At 39.2% G+C, this 18,800-nt stretch overlaps 1 protein-coding gene across 2 annotated transcripts in view; it reads right to left on the bottom strand.

Moving 5' to 3' along the window:
- The window catches only part of ZNF326 (zinc finger protein 326), a 43,036-nt gene extending 27,317 nt beyond the window's left edge, over positions 1 to 15,719 (bottom strand). The window contains exons 1-4 of one of the 2 annotated variants that reach the window (XM_006830973.1): positions 12,158 to 12,196; positions 3,144 to 3,179; positions 2,937 to 3,048; positions 487 to 892 (exon numbers count right to left, since the gene is read on the bottom strand). In XM_006830973.1, the coding sequence (XP_006831036.1) occupies positions 487 to 892; positions 2,937 to 3,048; positions 3,144 to 3,177 (552 nt within the window). In that variant the 5' untranslated portion in view covers positions 3,178 to 3,179; positions 12,158 to 12,196. Of the gene's footprint in view, positions 1 to 486; positions 893 to 2,932; positions 3,049 to 3,143; positions 3,180 to 12,157; positions 12,203 to 15,703 lie in introns of those variants that run through there. The other variant, XM_006830974.1, reaches the window with a different exon arrangement.
- Positions 15,720 to 18,800: the final 3,081 nt, after the last annotated feature.

The raw sequence follows: 18,800 nt of genomic DNA on the forward strand, positions 1-18,800 counted from the left end.
AACTATCCTCAACTATCACCATGTGTTTACTGTGAAATATGGAGCTTTGAAGAAATTCTACTTGCCAGTTTTGCAGCAAAGTATAAACATTTTATCATACATTGCACCTTTAACCTACTCAAAAGCTCAAAGGGTTCAGTAACCTTTTACAATAATCCAAGAACTGTCCCACCAGCAAAACTGCTAGTGTTCACAAGGAAAAATGTAACTCCTTTTAACCCCTTTTAGACCAAACCTAGTATCCACACCTTTTTAATAAGGACGATTTGGCAAAACTTCATGAACAATCATCTCATACTGCCACTTATGTTCTGAGGTGCTAGAAAACTTTTAGTCAACCTAAAAATTATGTTTATGTTTATGACTCAGATTTTACTTCAAAATACACTGGGATGAACAGTGTTTATTCTAGATAAAACCATGGTCTTGAAAGGGTTTAAAAGAGTGACTAGTGAAAAGAATCTGAAAAGATTCTGTTGTACTTACTCCTCGGCCTCGGCCTCTGCCTGTTGATGGTCCTCCAAAAGCATCATAGTTTCTGCTTCCAAACGTATTTTCAGGATAAGCAGGCGTTCCTCTCCCCCGAGAGCCTACAGGCGCAGGCTTCATATGGGGTGAAGAAAAACTGCTGTAGGAAGAGTAATTCTCTCTTCCTCTGTCCTCCATAAACCCAGGCCTCAATTTTGAACGGGAGTAAGGTGCTTCCCAGCTAGACCCGCCCTGGTTTCTACCTCCGAAAGAGTCAAGGCTATTCCGGTAGGAGCTCTCATATCGACCACCATAACTACCTCCGAAGCGGCTTTGTTCGGGTTCATTATAACCATAGCCAGATCTGTACAGATCTCGCCCACCCAGAGAAGACCTGGAGTCGTAAGACTCATAAGGTCCAAACCTGGAAAAGTTGCACAGTGAGGGAAAAAACAAAAGTAAGCTTACTAGTGTCAGACAATTCAAAAGACAAATAATCAGTTGACATTTATCAACTAAAATTCATTTATACCATACTAGTTTGCAAAGTTCTAATTTTATACACACTTTTGATTAGGGCTGGGCAGTCACGTTAACATGAGACCAGACAGAAATCTATCTGAGTCAGTTTCTAATTATGAATTGAGTTTAACAAACCTTATCTTAAAAATCTGCTTATTAGCAGCTTTTCTATTTAAGAAGAGAAAATTTGTCTAGTATATTTAAGCCCAGCCCTAGTCTTGGAAAAGGTTGCTAAAGTTCATAAGCTACTGAAACTTTCTTTGAATTCACCTCTAACATTAAAATATAAAATATTTACAATAGTTTGGCTTTCAATACACACAAAAATGAAGACTACACAGATGTAGGCTATTTGTGACACAGAATAGATCTTTTTGTATCCCAAATAATCTATATATCATAAAATTGCTTCATTGCATGTGTTAAATAATAAAAATTTGGGGAATTATCTCTGGTTACAAAATCTGACAAACTGCCAAACTCTGATCAATACCAATAATCAATCCTCAGTTACTTTTACTTATAATCAAGTAAATCTAACAAATCTATAAGGATAGACACATAAAATATATCATAAAAGTAAAATATCACCAACATATAACCTCTGCATTTAAAGTCTCAAGGCATATGACAAATAACATTTTATAAAGTCCTTCACTGAACTATTACTTCCTGACAGGAAATTATCACATAAAAATATTCCTAAAAAGGAGCATAGAGTCTCCTCATGGTTTTTATAAAACATAAAGAAAAAAAAAACAAATCTTATTTCTCACAAATCCAAAACATGAGTTACAAAACTTGTTTGATATCATAACAACAGTTTTATAAAGGTCCACCATTATACATGAAATATAAGCAAAAACTACAGGAAGTTTACGAACATTACATTTACAATGTAACAGGGCAATAACTGATATATTAAAGTATTTAATGTATTTTCTTCAATTATTTACAAATTATTAAATAGAAGGCAGTATTTATTTCTGAACCCTAGCAACCATATAAAAAGTATTCTTCTTTCCAACTATTTTCCAAAATATCTATAACATAAATGAAATTGCTAGGTTAATTTTAAGTATTCTCTACCATAAACAGAAATGGCAGTTCAAACAGAAATAAGGAAAGTAAGTATCATTCAGTTCATCATTAAGGAATCCGGTCCCTTCAACTTATTAAATACGGACAAGGATTTCAAATATCCCCTTAACTAACTAGTGTTACTTATGTATTTAAGGTTCTTTGTGCCTCTTTGTCTCAAATGTGGTCAACTCTAAAACCCTATAGATACTCAACTAAATTTTAAGGCTTACAAAGTACCAACAGTAAAATCGTATATTTAAATAAACAAAGGTATATTACTTATGGATTTAATGCAATTTCCTAGCCTAGAATTCATTTGCAGTGTGTATTACCTGCCAATCAATAACCTGGACATGATTTAAAGAAAAGAACGTTTTTATTATAAATATGCTCTTCCAATTCACTTTAAAATTAAAAAGAAACTATCTTAAATTTAAATGTCTCTTAACACTGAATGTTGTCATACTGGTTCAGTTGAACCCATTCTAGTCAAAAGCTATTTTGCTGCTTTACAGACTACCCTGTATTTAGAAATGTTCTAAAAAAAAAATTTCATTCAAAACTTCAAACAATTTTCATATCATTTGGTTAAGACATACTGACTGATTTGGTAAGAAGTTACAAGTGAAAAAAAAAAAAAAAAAAAGATTGAACACTTTCTTTTACCTAGTGTTTTACTAAAGCAATGTAATTTTGAAGTAATTTCTATATGCACTATCAAAACCTCCAAGCATTTAAGGTACCAAGTACCAAGTAGTGCAGATAAAGTACCATAACATGCCTAAGAAACACTTAAATTAAAAATAATATATTCAGAATCTTATACTTGTCTAGTTACTTGGCCAAGTATTTAAGCAATTTACCTGTTACCCCCACCACCACCACCGTGATTGTCCATGCCATATGACTGGTTTAGGTAGGAGTCCATGGATCTTTGACCTCCATAGGATCCATGGCCATAGTCACGATCCATCCCTATAAGAGTTTAAAAAGCAAACAATTAAATGATGCTTACCTCCCACTGGCACTCAACAGAATTATTTTAAAATAAATATCCTTGAATACCAGACCTCCATAAGATCCAGGGCCATAATCACGATCCATTCCTAAAAAATAAAAAAAAAGAGAGAGAGAATAAAAAGAGTGTGTAAACTTAAAATATTACCACTGTCTTCAGGAATCTGTGCATAAAACAGCTAGATATTCAAATCAATCACCTGAGATAATTTATTAATATTTATATCAAACTCACACTATATAATAAAGTAAAAACACGACTATCTACTAAAAAATCAGATAAGAACAAAACCTAAGCTCTATAATGTTGTTGTTAAGTGCCATCGAGTCGATTCTGACACATAGCAACCCTGTACAGGGTTTCTAAGGAGCTGCTGGTGAGCTTGAACCGCCAACCTTGCAGTTCAAACGGCTTTGCAGTCTGGCACATTAACCCACAATGCCACACCAGGACTCCAAGCTCTATAATTGTTATATTCAATTTAACCAATATTTATTTGACAAGGGGGTGACTATGAGTAATATAACCAAAACCAAACTATCTGTTGCCTAGTGTATTCCAATTCACAGTGACCCTACAGGACAGAACAAGACTGTCCCTTAGTGTTTCCAAGACAACAAATCTTTACAGAAGCAAACTGCCACATCTTTCTCCCAAAGAGCAGCTGGTAGATTGGAACTGTTGACCTTTCAGTTGGCAGCTGAATGCTCAGTCACTGCAAAACAAGGGCTCCTTATAGTGTTCTGTTGTTGTTAAGAATGTTGAGTCAATTCCAACTCATAGCAACCCTGCATAGGGTTTCGGAGGCTGCAAATCTTTGTGGGAGCAGGAAGCCTCATCTTTCTCCCACGAAGCAGCTGGTGGGCTCCCACTGGTCATACTCTAGAGTCACAACTCCAATGGTCATAACCTAGAGCCACGGGGCTCCCCTATAAGTATTATACATAAGATTCATACATATACATATAAGGTTGCTATGAACTAGAATAGGAATCCTGGTGTGATGAACACTGGACTGCCAACCACAAGGTCAGAGGTTCAAACCCACCAGCCACTCCACGGAAACCCTATATAGGGTCACTATGAGCTCTGGTAGCATAGTGGTTACGAATCGGGCTGTGAACCACTAGGTCAGCAGTTCGAAACTACCAGCTGTTCCACGGGAGAAAGATGAGGCTTTCTGCTCCCGTAAAGATTTACATCCTTGGAAACCCTGTACAGGTTCAGAACCAACTCCACAGCACACAACAACATGAGTCGAAATCAACTCTATGGCATTTAACAACAACATGAGTTGGTATGTGACATCTGGTGAGGCATAGGCATGGTAGGATAGACACTGAACTGCTAACAGCAAGGTCAATAGCTCAAACCTACCAGCCATGCCTTGGAAACCCTATACAGGGTCACTGTGAGTTGGAACTTACACAATGACACTTATAAAACATGAGTTGGAGTCAACTCAATAAGTAGGAAGTACAGAAAGATATAGGGAACCCCCTGGTGGTGCAGTGAAGTTTGTGCTTGGTTGTTAACCACAGGACTGGCAGTTCGAATCCACCTGTCACTCAGATGAGGCCTTCTATTTTTATAAAGACTTACAGCCTCCAAAACTCTACACAGGGTCTCTAAGTCAGAACAATTCGATGGTACACAACACAACAACAGCATCAGCAAGCAGGATATATAGAAAGAATTAAGAAAATCCCTATTTTCAAAAGCAGTCATTATTTCATAATTTCAAAAGAAACAAATTTAGCAATAATTAGTTTTTCTGCATCTAATTGCTCTTAAAATTATAAAAAAACAAAACAAAACAAAAACAGAAGCATTCATGTTCATAATAATTGAAAGGAAATTATTTCCAAAAAGGAAAATCAGATTGGGTACAATCTGTGAGACAGTGCTATAAATAATGAGGACTCAACAAATATTTAAAGCTTCAAATATTTTGAATAAAGAAAAATTAATGTGAATTCTAGTATTAAAATAAAATTTTAATACAGTAAGAGTACCATAAAGGGGGGAGAGGGGGGGAGGTAGTGCATTTTTACACAAATAATTCACAGGTTACAGGCTTTCTGCAAATCCCAGTCCCCTCATGCTTTGGTTTCCTATGTGCACTGTGCAAGTTATATACGTGTGCATGTTATTTCCATGTGTGCACTATATGCAAATATATGGTACGGTGTCTATAGAAGAATGTTTCCTATCATTCCTTAAAATACCCTCATTACCTTCCTCAAATTTTGTGAATAAATACAGTCATATACTGTGAGCTCTGGTAGCGTAGTGGTTACGAATCGGGCTGCGAACCTTAAGGTCAGCGGTTCGAAACTACCAGCTGCTCCGCGGGAGAAAGATCAGGCTTTCTACTCCCGTAAAGATTTACACCCTCGGAAACCCTGTACAGGGTCGCTATGGGTCGGAACCGACTCGACGGCACTTAACAACAACAACAATACAGAGCAAAGCACATTCTGGTAGCATAGTGCAAGATCCGTAGTTCTTATCTATTAGTCACTCCACAGAAGAGATGAGGCTTTCTGCTCCTTAAGATTTACAGCCTCAAAAATCCTAGCCAGAGTCCCTATGACTCGGAACCGATTCAGTGGCACACAACCACCACCATACAGAACAGATATCTTAAGTTCTACTTAATAAATGTCAAATCTCACCTATGGTCATTAAATCCTTCCAATCCTAATTAAAATAATGATACCTACTTTTAAGTGTCTGTAGCTTTTATAGTGTTTATGATGACTTTCATTACCTATTTGTGGTCTCATCTTAAGCTCACTGTCAGAATTTCATATTCTCAATTATTTCATATACTCTATAGAGCAGCAGTTCTCAAGAACGGGTCTACTGGCTCCTGGGGATAGCCAAGACCCTTTTCAGGGGGCCTGCGAGGTCAAACCTATTTTCATAAATAATAAAAATGCAACCTTTTCCTATGTCCTGGTTAAACAGTTGTTGTTGTTGTTATGTGCCGTGGAGTCGGTTTCTACTCATAGCGACCCTGTTTTATTATTTTTTTAATTTAATCGTGTTCCTCGAGAACACATATTTTTTCCTATTCTACACAGTGACATGGGAGTATAAATAAAGCAATTCCACTGTCCTGGTGTGGCACTGTGGGATAAAGAACCAGACCACAAGGTCAATTTGAACCACAAGGTTGGCAACTCAAACTCACCCTATACAGGGTTGCTATGAGCTGAAACTGACTCAAAGGCACTGAACAACTGTCCTGGTATGGCTCTGTAGGATAAACAATGGACTGCTTACACAACTGGAGGTTCAAAGCCATCAATCACTCCTTGGAAACCCTATACAGGGTTCACTACGAGTTGTAACCTACTCAACTGTACTTAACAACAACTGTTTAATAGTTTAATAGTTGCCTCCTGGAAAGTCTTTGTCTGAGTGTATGGATTGTGAATTAACTATTTTTTACAGCAGAGTCCAGGTGTGGTGCTGCAGAGCAATGCACTGAACCACATCACATGGACAGTTTGATCTGCAAGATCAGCAGTTCAAGCCTACCAGCTGCTCCTCGGAAACTCTATGTAAGGGTCAGAACCAACTCAACAGCACGAACAACCACAACTTTTTGTAAGAAACACTATTTTTACTAGAAATATAGATGAACAGATAAACTATGATTTTCAGAACTGGGTATTTAGCAGACATTTTCTAAAAATAACAAACTGAATCTGTCACTTCAAGGAAAGCAACTGATATCCTTTATTGCCAGTGATAAAATTTGAACTTTCAAGAGAAAATTAGAATTTTGGAAAAACCTGCTCCTACCATCTTGAGCTTGACATACTCCCAATACTAAAAAATTCTTATTTTGTCATACAAGACCTCAAACCTAGTGACCATTTCAAACTTACAACACATAACAAATTTGACTAGTATAGTAACATTCCAAATGCTCAATAGCACATGTGGCTAGTAGCTTACCATACTGGACAACACAGTTTTAGACTAATAAAATGGCCATTTATTTGTCTTCAGAGTTAGTGATTATAAAATTTAATTTATACACATATCTGCAATGCAAAATACAATTTCAAACACACACAAAAACAGTGGTATTCCTGTAAGGTCTCACATTAAACAATCTTAAAGTTGGGCTCAGTCAAGTAAACAGATAAAATAAAATTCTTATATTTTGTTATTGTTTTTTTCTCAGTAGGTGCTATTTAGAGTTACCAGTGTGGCTGCCTTTACACTATTTTAGTTTTTCAATTCAGTGTTACTGTTTTGCTTTAATTTCATCACAAAGTCATAAAATTATTAATATTGATTGATTCAACTTGTACAGGTACCGTGTACCAGACAATGTGAGATAAATAAAATTTAATAAAGCTATTTTTATAACCATAATTTTAGTTTACTTTTCATAGTACTGTAATATTTATTTGATAAAAAGTAGAAGAGGGAAAGTTGTATGGAACTGTAGGATAAACACTGGACTGCTAACCACAAGGGCCATGGTTCAAATCCACCAGCCACTCAGAAACTCTATAGAGTCGCTATAAGCCGGAACCAACACAATGGAACTTAAAAAACACAACAACATATTATAGATACAGTGTAGCTATAAGGGTATGGATGTTGTAAGATAACCGCTTACATAAACAATTTTACCAAGTAATCAAAATGAATTTAAAACCAATAAAAAATAAAACTATGAAAATATTTTAACTATTACTATTAAATAAGAACTTCACTCAGAAAAAATAAAATTGATTTCCCAACGATTAAATCCAATTTCTTTAACTTTGATAAGCGCAAGAAATGCTAAAACTCATGATTAAATCACAAGGAAGGATCTGTGGCATAGTGGGTGGAAAGAATGAGTTGTGATCAAAATAATGGGCAGTGTGCCACTCTCTCCTGAATGGGACCACTTATTGCCACCTCCAAACTATTAAAGCACTTAAGAATCTAGGCCACCAGCATCTCTCACCTAGGTTATTTCAAGAGCCGTCTTAGTGGTTTTCCTCCTTCTACAACTGAACCCATTCAGTCCATTTTCAAGCCAGACACCGAATTAAAAATTTAAAACCCCTTGTCAATAAGTTAAATCACAGGTAATGCTCTGTACCCTCCAGTGACCTCCCATCTCAATCCAAGTAAAACAGATCCTTGAAATAACACGGAATGCACTATACCAGTGGCTCTTTACCAAAAGGACATTCGACAATGTCTAAAAATATTGGCTATGGTAACTGGAGTCCTAGTGTGGAGCTATGGGCTAATGCGCCAGACTGCAAAGCCATTTGAACTGTAAGGTTGGTGCTTCAAGCTCACCAGCTGCTCCTCGGAAACTGTATACGGGATTGCTATGGGTAGAACCCGACCTGATGTCACGTAACAACAACCGGAGTCCTGGTGTGGCACTGTAGGATAAGCACTGGACTGCAAGGTAGGTTTGAACCACAAGGTCTGAGGTTCAAATTCACCAGCTGCTCCTTGGAAACCCTGTACAGGGTAATATGTACTGAAATTGACTTGAAGACATATAACAGACAAGGATTACTGGCATAGTGGGTCAGGGCCAGGAATGCTACTTAACATGCTACAATGCACAGGGCAGCCCCTCACAACCTAAAAATTATCCAGTACAAAATATGCCTGAAGTTGAGGAGTACTGCCCCTGTAAGAACCACAATGTCATCACATCATCTTTTAACTACATCATCTTAACTTCAGCTATACTATGTGGCCCTTGCTGTTTCTAGAATACAAGCAATACACCCACTTTTGCACCTGCTGATCCTCGTGACAGGTACTGTCACTGTTCACTCCCTCACCTCTTTCAGGTTTCACTTTCTATGGCCTCCCACAGATAAGCAAATTACCTTTGATTTTCAATACCTTCTAACTCCACCTCATAACTTTAACCTTTGATTGAAATGCTGCTCAGCAAAAATTATCTGCTCCAGTCAAGCCAGTTTTAAGTTTGTAAAAACAAACGCATTCAGCTTTACCTCCGCTCCTGCTGCTCCACTTGAAATACTCTCCCTTTTCTCCTATTCCTTGTTTACATCTTAAAAATTAATGTGAAGCAAGTAGACTTGAAATGCTGGAAATACAACTTACCTCCATGAAACTGAGGAAATCTGCACATGACATGTCTTCCAATGCCTTACACTTTCATTTCAATATTTGGAAAATACAATGCTAACAATGAAGTGGTGTCCTAGTATGGTGCTGTAAAATAAGCACTGGAGTGCTAACTGCAAAGTCAGCATTTCAAACCCATCAGCCACTCCTTAGAAACCATATATAGGGTGGCTGAGTCAGAACTGACTCTATGACACTTCAGAGCAATGAAGTATACTGTTGTAAATATGTTAACTTCATTCAGCATCTACCACACTTCTTTCATTTCCTAAAATCTTCCTCTAGATAACTGCATAGCTCGGTCTCATTTTGCGACTCCAGTTACTCTTTTAAAATTGTCACGCATACACACATACTCCTTTTGTGTTGTCCATAGTAGTCATTATCATCTTCTTTATCTTGTGTACTATTTCCTCCCACAAAACATAAACTCCATTTGATTTTTAATTCCAACTCATGGAGGCTGGTAGTTATGTACTGTGGAGTCAGTTCCGATTCATAGCGACCCTTTGTAAGGTTTCCAAGGCTATAAATCTTTATGGGAGCAGAAAGCTTCATCTTTCTCCTGCAAAACTGCTGGTAATTTCAAACTGCTGACCTTGAGGTTAGCAGCCCAACTCATAGTGAACCCATATGAGGTTTCCGAGGAGTGGCTGATGGATTTGAAATGCTGATCTTTGGCTGGATAACAGTCCCATTTTGCTCACAAATACATTCCCAGTTTTTAGAATATCTGATACATAGCAAATAAAAATATATATTTGTTATGGTATCAAATTATATCCCTGAAAATAATTTACTCATTTGTAAAATGTAGATAATAACTGAGACCCTCAGTGTAATCAAGCTGTGATCTATAACCAAAGGTGTAATCCAAGAGTATTTTTCACCACACCATTTGTCCTGAAAGATTCAAACATGAACTAGAATCCTGGTGTGGTATTGCAGAAGAATGCACCAGCCGCTCCTTGGAAACCGTATACAGAGTCACCATGAGTTGAAACCGACTTGATGGCACTTTAACAACAAAAGTATGAACTGAGGAGTCCTGGTGAAGTACTCTAAGATATGTTAGTTTGAATCACAAACTCAGAGGTTCAAATTCACCAGTTGTTCCTTAGAAACTCTATACTGTGTCACTATGAGTCAGAACCGATCCTTAACAACAAGGGTATGAACTGAAAAAAAGCTCACCAGGTCCCCAAGCTGAAAACCACTACACTTGGGACAACATTATAACATTAATGATAGAAATTTCTGAAGATGTTTTCTCACCACTGCACATTAAGAAAACAAAAACCTAGTATTAGATTCAACTCTGGTAAATTCTAGTAGAGATCACAGCCTTCTACTTTCCAAATCGGTCTCTTTGCTAATAGTACAAGTCCCACCCACCCCAACTTATAGTCCTGGATTCATTTTTATTCATTCTTTAGTTTTCTATTACTATTCAGCTTGCAGGACAACCACTGCACCGTTAACCATAAGGTCGGCAGTTCAAACTCACCAACTGCTCCTTGGAAACCCTACACAGCGTTGCTATGAGTCAGAAGTGACTCAATGACACTTAACAATAAATCTGTCTGGAAGTTCTCCTTAATTTCTTTAGGAAAAGTCTTTTTTTTATTACTACTGTTATCTCACCTCCCAAATTCAGTGTGAAATCTTTAAGCCTAATGAAGCAACTTTCTAGATAATTTTCTAGAAGTCCTGGTGTTTCGCCATGGGATAAAGTACTAGACCACAAGGTCAGCAGTTCAAATACCAGTCGCTCCTTGAAAACCCAATACAGGGTCAGCAAGGAGTCAGAACCAACTTGATAGCACTTAAAACATAACATTTATCATTCACTCAATATATATTGACTATGTCCTACAAGAAGCTCTGGTAGCATAGTGGTTATGAATTGGGCTGCGAACCTTTAAGGTAAGCTGTTTGAAAGTACCAGCTGCTCCGTGGGAGAAAGATGAGGCTTTCTGCTCCCATAAAGATTTACAGCCTCGGAAACCCTATACAGGGTAGCTATGGGTTGGAACCGACTTGACAGCACTTAACAACACATGTTGATCCATTTTTCACTCTTATCAAATGCAGTGTTTCTCTAAATTGTTAGAGATGATAAGTGGAAACTAACTGCATAGCAATTATACCTGTAAAACAGTAGCATGATTTCCTAGTACATTTCTTTAGTTTTATTTTGTGCATATATTACAAGTTTCCTCTGTACATGAGTATGCATTTTATTTTTAGTAGTCAAGATATCTAACGTCACTTCTTCAGAGTCTTCACAGAATGCTTTTTTAACCCCTTTGTTTTGTGTCACTTCTGTATTATCCTGTCCAGCAGGGACTAACTCTATATTCTGCATACATCTCATGATTTTGTCTAGTTCATGCAATTCTAACATCATGTTTTTGTAAATGAACAATCAGGCTCACATACTCCTCTAGATTAGCTCTGTGCCCACTAACCCATTTGGATGTACTGAAGTAAAGGACCTCCAGAAAGACGGGGGAGAGGGGATGTTTAGAACGCACTACAACAGAAACTATAGAACCAAACCAAGCCACTTAACCTACACTGTAACTCAGTATCAAAATCTATAATCAAGAAAAAGAACTCAGCCAGTTTCTTATAATTCATCACTCAGAATGTAATTCAGGGACTTTTACAATAAATCAATCCAAATGTAACAGATGAATAAACTAATAGACATTACTCCTAACTTTTTCAGGTGGCAAATTCCTGATACTAAATACAATATGGCAACATTAACATTGAGAAGTGATAAATCAAGACTCAAAACAATTAAATGAGAAGGTACTAGTTTTTACATTGGTATTTTATTATCACGAATACGAAGGTAAGAGTTGAAATAAATTCCCTCAACAAATTTAACAGCTAACCAGAGAAAATACTTACCATTAAAGCCCTGATAAGTATTTCTGCAAGCAGAGTGTGTATAATCTACAAATACATTTAACAGAAAAGAATTAGTGCAATATTATCAAATACTAAAACTTACATACCCATTTGTATATACACAAACACACACAAGTCTTAAATATCAACTGAATCATCTGCAGACGTGTGGTACAAAAAACTACCAATACTCCAACTGAAGAACCATTTTTTTCTTTACTTCCCCAATGGGAAATTCATCAGTCAAATTATGGTAATGTAAATGTTAGTTGACATACAGCTAAAAGAGGGGACCCAATACAAACTTATACAGTAACAGAAAGGAAAACAGATAAAATTTTGTATTAAATAATGTAAAAAGCAGAGACATGTGGGAATTGATTTTATGTAATTTATAACTTCTTCAGAGTTACTGTTTCCTAAGAAGGAAGAATGGAAGGAAGCGGGAAGAGTACATTGAGAAGATTGCAAACCAATGTCAAAAAACAAAATGTACATACACTTCTGAATGGAAAACTAATTTGCTCTGTAAACTTTTACCCAAACTACAATAAAAAATTCAAAAAAAATAAATCAATGTTTCTGTTACCACTTAATTTGTTCTCTAGAAATGGCAAGACCCTATGTGAGAAATGCACATGCATACATATCTATGTACATGTGCTGTATTTGTTCAAGATGTAGCAAAAATATTAATTCCAACTCATGGAGGCTGGTAGTTATGTACAGTGGAGTCAGTTCCGATTCATAGCGACCCTTTGTAAGGTTGTCAACCTCTGTCAAAACTAATTTAATAAATGCTAATATAAAGGAGTTAATTGTACAAATAAACACAGGGGAAGCAATTTAATACAATGGTCATTTGGATACAATAGAACCCTACCACACTATACAAGTTTATGTTTAGATGTTGTTGTTAAGTACCGTGGAGTCAGTTCTAACTCATAGTGACCATGCACAGGGTTTCCAAGGCTGTAAATCTTTACAGGAGTAGAAAGCCTCATCTTTTTGAAACTAGATGGTAGTTTCAAACTGATGACCTTGAGGTTAGCAGTCCGACTCATAACCACTGCGCTACCAGAGCTAAAATTGGTTCTGACTCAGAGACCCTATATAGAGTTTCCAAGGTACAGCTGTGTGTGAACGAACAAAACTGCAGTTCAAACTAACCTTGCAGTCCAGTGCTTATCTTACAGCACCACACCAGAACTCTGATTTACATATACTGTCAGTCAAGTTCCACTTCCTAAAAAGTGGGAGCTGGGATGGGAGGGAATATTTTTATCATTGACATTGTTTAGAATTTATCCGTGATCCTGTAGGGTTGTAGGATAAGCACTGGATTGCTAATGTAAAGGTCAATGGTTCAAAACCCTCAGCAGCTCTTCGGAAATTCTATACAAGGTCACTATGAATGGATTCAACTCCATTTCACTTAAGAACAACAAAGAGATAATAAAAGCAAACATACATTTAATTATTTTATATCAAAATGATCAGAGACCAACAAAAACACCCGTGTGTACTATTGCTAGTAGCTGAACTTCCTACTTTAACTTAAAAGTATCCACTGGGCCAGGAGGTAACTTGCAGAATGTGCCCTTTGGAGATGTAAATTATTATATATGCCTGAGTGGTTTTTGTTTGTGTGTTTTTTAAAAAGCTAAAGTGAATAGAGAGAAATACTGTTAACTGATGGTACATGGAGGGGAGTATAATTAATGTAATGAAACAAGGTATATGATTTGTTGAATGTAAAACTGATGATATGCTCTGTAAACTTTCACTCAATAAAAAAAAAAAAAAAAAAAAAAAGAGTATCCACTAGAAGATCATTCCCAGCTTGTTTCATAACATTTAAATCTGACAGTTTAATACTTTGTAGCATGAAATAAAATCAAAGAGCAAAAGGTCATTGCTTGGGTGGGGGTTGGAAGCTCACAGCTAACTGTTAAGTCGGTTATTACACATACATAGCAACCCAGTATAGGATGTCAGGTTGGTCCTACTTATATCAACCTTGTTTTGTGCAAGGTTTCAGAGGAGCGGCTGGTGGGTTTGAACCGACAACCGTGAGGTTTGCAGTCCAGTGTTTAGCCTACAGCCAACTAGCAAACTGGTTTTATTTTTAAGCCTCTGGTTACACAGGATGCAATCCAGTTTAATCATTCAAACCCATTTCCAAGTCTCTAATGCCGTCACTACGTATCATTTTACCAATTCCTATTAAAAGTTGTGCAAGCTTGTAAGGCAGGCCAAAACCAAGTTGATTTTACTTTGTGAGCCTGTGAAAATGGTTTAAAGAGTGGCGGTGAAAAACAACTAAAAGGTAAAGCTAAAAATCATTTGTTTATCAGTAAATTCAACACAGTCGGCTATATACTTGTCTGATTTTGAAGGGCATGTAGTCCTTGTTGCGCAGGAACTCAAAACAACTTAAATCCAATCCATACATTATGCACAGAAACATGTAAATGTGGTACATAAATATCCATTTGCCAGCCAGAAATATCTTGCTTTCCATCTAGCAAGACATCAGTCTATACATTTATGTTGTTAAGTGCCATCGAGTCGGTTCCGACCCATAGAGACCCTGCATAGGGTTTCCGAGCAGCGAATGGTGAGATTTAACCACCGACCTTGCAGTTTCAAACGGCTTTGGAGTCTGGCGCCACACCAGGACTATACATTCGTAAATGCCGTTTAAACTCATCCTGTTAAGTGCCATCGAGTCGATTCCGACTCATAGAGACCCTATCTATATAGGGTTTCCAAGGAGCAGCTAGTGGGTTTGAACCGCCGACCTTGCTGTTGGCAGTACAATGCCACACCAGAACTCATTGTTGTGAAGCGCCAACGAGTCAGTTTGGACTTAGCGTCCCTTGTATACAGTTTCCAAGGAGCGGCTGGTAAGTTTGAACCGCCGATCTTGAGATTCAATCCGACCTTGCGGTCTACACTAGGACTCCTTAGAGTATCATAAGATTCTCTAATGATCTTGTGGATTGATCTTGAGATTCAATCCACAGCGCCACACTAGGACTCCTTAGAGTATCATAAACGTCGCTATAGGCAAACTTTTGAAATCCAGCAAGAAATAATCAGTGGTTGAGGATTAACTAACAAAATGGAAGGCCGGAGTCGCTCTTCCGTGTGGCGAATGCGAGACGAGGTAGGAGGAGGCCTCCGAGCCCGAGACCTCGAAGCTGGTGGCAGCGGAGGGGGTCATTTCCCCGCACGGGCGCTAGGACGAGTCCCGGCCCTAAGGCCGCAGGCCTAGGACTTCTGTGCGCGTCCTTTCCCGCACTGAGGTTGGCACTGAAGTATCCGGGCCCGTTGGCGACTAGAGCCGGGAAAGCCACAAATCCGCGCGCGGAAGTTCACCAAAGAGACCAACTCGGGCACCCGGACCGCGGCGGACGAGCTAGCCACCTCAGGCCTACAGAACAAAGCCCACGCGGCCATTTTGAGACAGTTAACAGATCCCCGTCGCAGGCCAGCCCGCCTCCCGCCCCCACGGCGACCAGCGAAAGGCAGCGCGCTTACCGTCCTCGAAGTCCATGGCAAAGGTTCTAAACCGACGGCTTCGGCGGTGCTGACCTAAGCTGAGCTCTGGTAGATGCCGAGATTCTGCAAACAGCAGCCACACACAACCAGCAGAGAGACTCAAAGCAACACGACGGGGTGGAGAGCTAGACGCCAGAGAGAGGCTGGAGGGGCGGGACCGACTGGCGTTTTCTGCCGTCGTAGCGCAGCCTGCGATTGGCTGACGCGAGCAGGGGGGCGGGCCTTCACGTGGAGGCGGGAAGTTAGGTTCCTGTCATTCTTCCGGTGCTGACCCTCAGTAAACGCGGAGTAGGAAGTAAAGTAAAGGAAGCAGAAGCAAAAATTGGCAAAGGTTGTAAGAAAGCAAGAAAGTGCCAAATCATGGTAACCGGCAAGCGAGTTGCGTGCTTTGGAAGAGTTGGCCACGATCCGCTATGTTTAATGCTGGCAAAGGCGGATAAGTCTAGAGTGGTGTTGATGGTTATGTACCGTGGAGTCGATTCCGACTCGTAACGACCCTGCATAGACTTTACTGGAGCAGAACGCCTCATATTTCTCCCACAGAACTGCTGGTAGATTCGAACTGCTGATCTTTGAGATTAGCAGCCGGACTCGTAACCACTACGCTGCTAGAGTTCCTTAAATCTAGCATAGTTGGAATATTTTTCTCCTGCCCAAACTCTTAAACCACTTGCCTATCTTTCGCTTTTTATTGGATGTGTGAATAAAGCATCAGATCACAAGGTCCGTTTAAATTGCAAGGTTGACAGTTCAAACTCACCAGTCCCTTCTCGGAAACCCTATACAGGGTCGTTATGCATCAGAACCCACTCTGCGGTGGCGGCGGCACTTAACAACAACAACGATTGCTTTGTTGTTGTTCAGTGCCGTTGAGTCGGTTCTGACTCATAGCAACCCTGTGTAGGGTTTGGGAGGGTGTAAATCTTTACGGCCACTGAAAGCCTCATCTTTCTCATGGAGCATCTAATAGATTCGAACTACTGACTTTATAGTTAGCAGCCCAACTTGTAACCCATTACCTAGCAGGGATCCTAATATAACCTTAGAGCTGCTTAAACCTCAGATTTTAAAAAAATTCTAATAACCCAAATATTCAAATATTGCCAACAATGATTTGAGCACTGGATGGTTTTAAAGTAATAATAATAACACAGTTGCCAGTCTGTCAATTCTGTGTTTTGGCAACCCCAGGTGTTGCAGAGTAGGAATGAATTGTGCTTTGTATGCCAGATCTTTCTTACTAGGCACCTCTGGATGAGTTGTTGTTAAGTACCTTTGAGTAGGTTCCAACTCATAGCAACCCTGTATAGGGTTTCTAAGGAGCAGCTGGTGAGCTTGAACTGCTGACCTTGTGGTTCAAACCAACCTTAAAGTCCAGTGCACTAACCCACAGCTCCACACCAGCACCAGAACTCCAACCCCATCCTGTGTTGAACAAAGATAACCAATCATCTTTTTTTTTAGAAAATGAGCTTCCCATAACTGAAGGCCAAAGATAACTACAAGAATGAGGATATAGTTCACTCTGGCTGATTTCTAGAGCATGCCATAATAAGTGGTACCAACAATCATGGACATCCTTGCTGCCAGTTCCATCTTGAGGGAAACTGTGGACACCGCTCCCCACTTATGCGTCACTTATGTTCAACCTTAACCCCCTCCTGGTTTTTGAAAATTCTCACCTTTTCCTAAGATTGTTGTTGAGTGCTACAACTCATTGTAACCCTGTATAAGTATCAGGGTCCGAGACCTGTTCAGACCACTGCGTGGGTTTCCCGAAGGAGAGGCAAGGATTAATGAACAGGCAAGGGACACAAGCTGATGGCAAGTGACAAAGTTTATTTCAAATCTCAGAGTATATATAGGGTGGTTCTGCAAGTCATTGCTGTTTTGCATAGTCACAAGCCTATCCTTTACTGTGAATCAGGCGACCTTGGGAAAGCTACCTTCCCTGCTGTGTTGATAAGCAGACTTTGTCTGGTTAGACCCAGACTTAAAGTTTTATGAGGCCTGTAAGTCTTTTGGTCCCCAACATATAAGTTTTCCAAGAAGCAGCTAGTGTGTTTGAACCACCAACCTTATATCTAGAAGCCCAGTAGTAGTCCTACAGAGCCACACCAGGACTCCAGCCCCAATATTGGCATACATAAAAATATGTAACTTCCGTGTTTTGAACAAGCAGAAAGGCAGTCCTGGTAAGAATCGGGTCTCCCATTGTCTGTCTCTACTTTGGCTTTGGCTCAGTAGTAAACAGAGCATTGTTTAACTGCTAGCACTGTCATTTTGGATTCTTTTGAGTGTGAACAGCAAGAACCTTAATAATATTGTTGTTACAGAGTCGATTCTGACTCACAGCGACCCTGTATAGGGCTTCCAAGGAGCAGCTGGTGGCCTTGCACCGTCGACCTTGCAGTTAGCAGTCCAGTGCTTATCCAACAGCTCACTCCAGGAGCATAATATTAAAACCCTAATATTAAGGATCCAGCAACAGTACCACCTAGGACTCCCATGATATCACAATGCCACTGTCCCACTCCCTGGGACCTGAGAAGAGCTTTGTTCCTCATATCCTAACTTTCTGCCTACCGACCATCTTCTCCTACACACAGGAAAACAGTAACATGATCACTGGAAAGGAACCCATGAGTCAATCTCTTTGCTCTTCTTCAGGGTCCCGTCAGTTGCTGAAATCAGGTTTCATGAAGGCATGCTTTGGAGATTAAATCACAGGAAAACTCACAAAATATAATGTGTGTTTTACTACACAGGAGTCCTGGTGTGGTGCCATAGGATAGGCACCCAACCTCAAAGTCGGTATGAACCGCAAGGTCAGTGGTTCAGTCTTACCAACTGCTCCTCAGAAACCGTATACAGGGTCGCTGTGAGTCAGGACATTTAACAGCAACAGCAACATTACTACACAGTGGTTAAGTGATGAGCTAACCAAAAGGCAGGAGGTTTATTTGCTCCTATAAAGATTACATACACCCTAGGAATCCTGGTATTAATTAATACTACGGGAGTGTTGGTGTGGCACCATAGGACAAGCACTGGCCTCAAGGTCAATTTGAACCGC

Source organism: Chrysochloris asiatica, unplaced genomic scaffold, assembly GCF_000296735.1.
Source record: "Chrysochloris asiatica unplaced genomic scaffold, ChrAsi1.0 scaffold00002, whole genome shotgun sequence".
NCBI classification, from domain to species: domain Eukaryota; kingdom Metazoa; phylum Chordata; class Mammalia; order Afrosoricida; family Chrysochloridae; genus Chrysochloris; species Chrysochloris asiatica.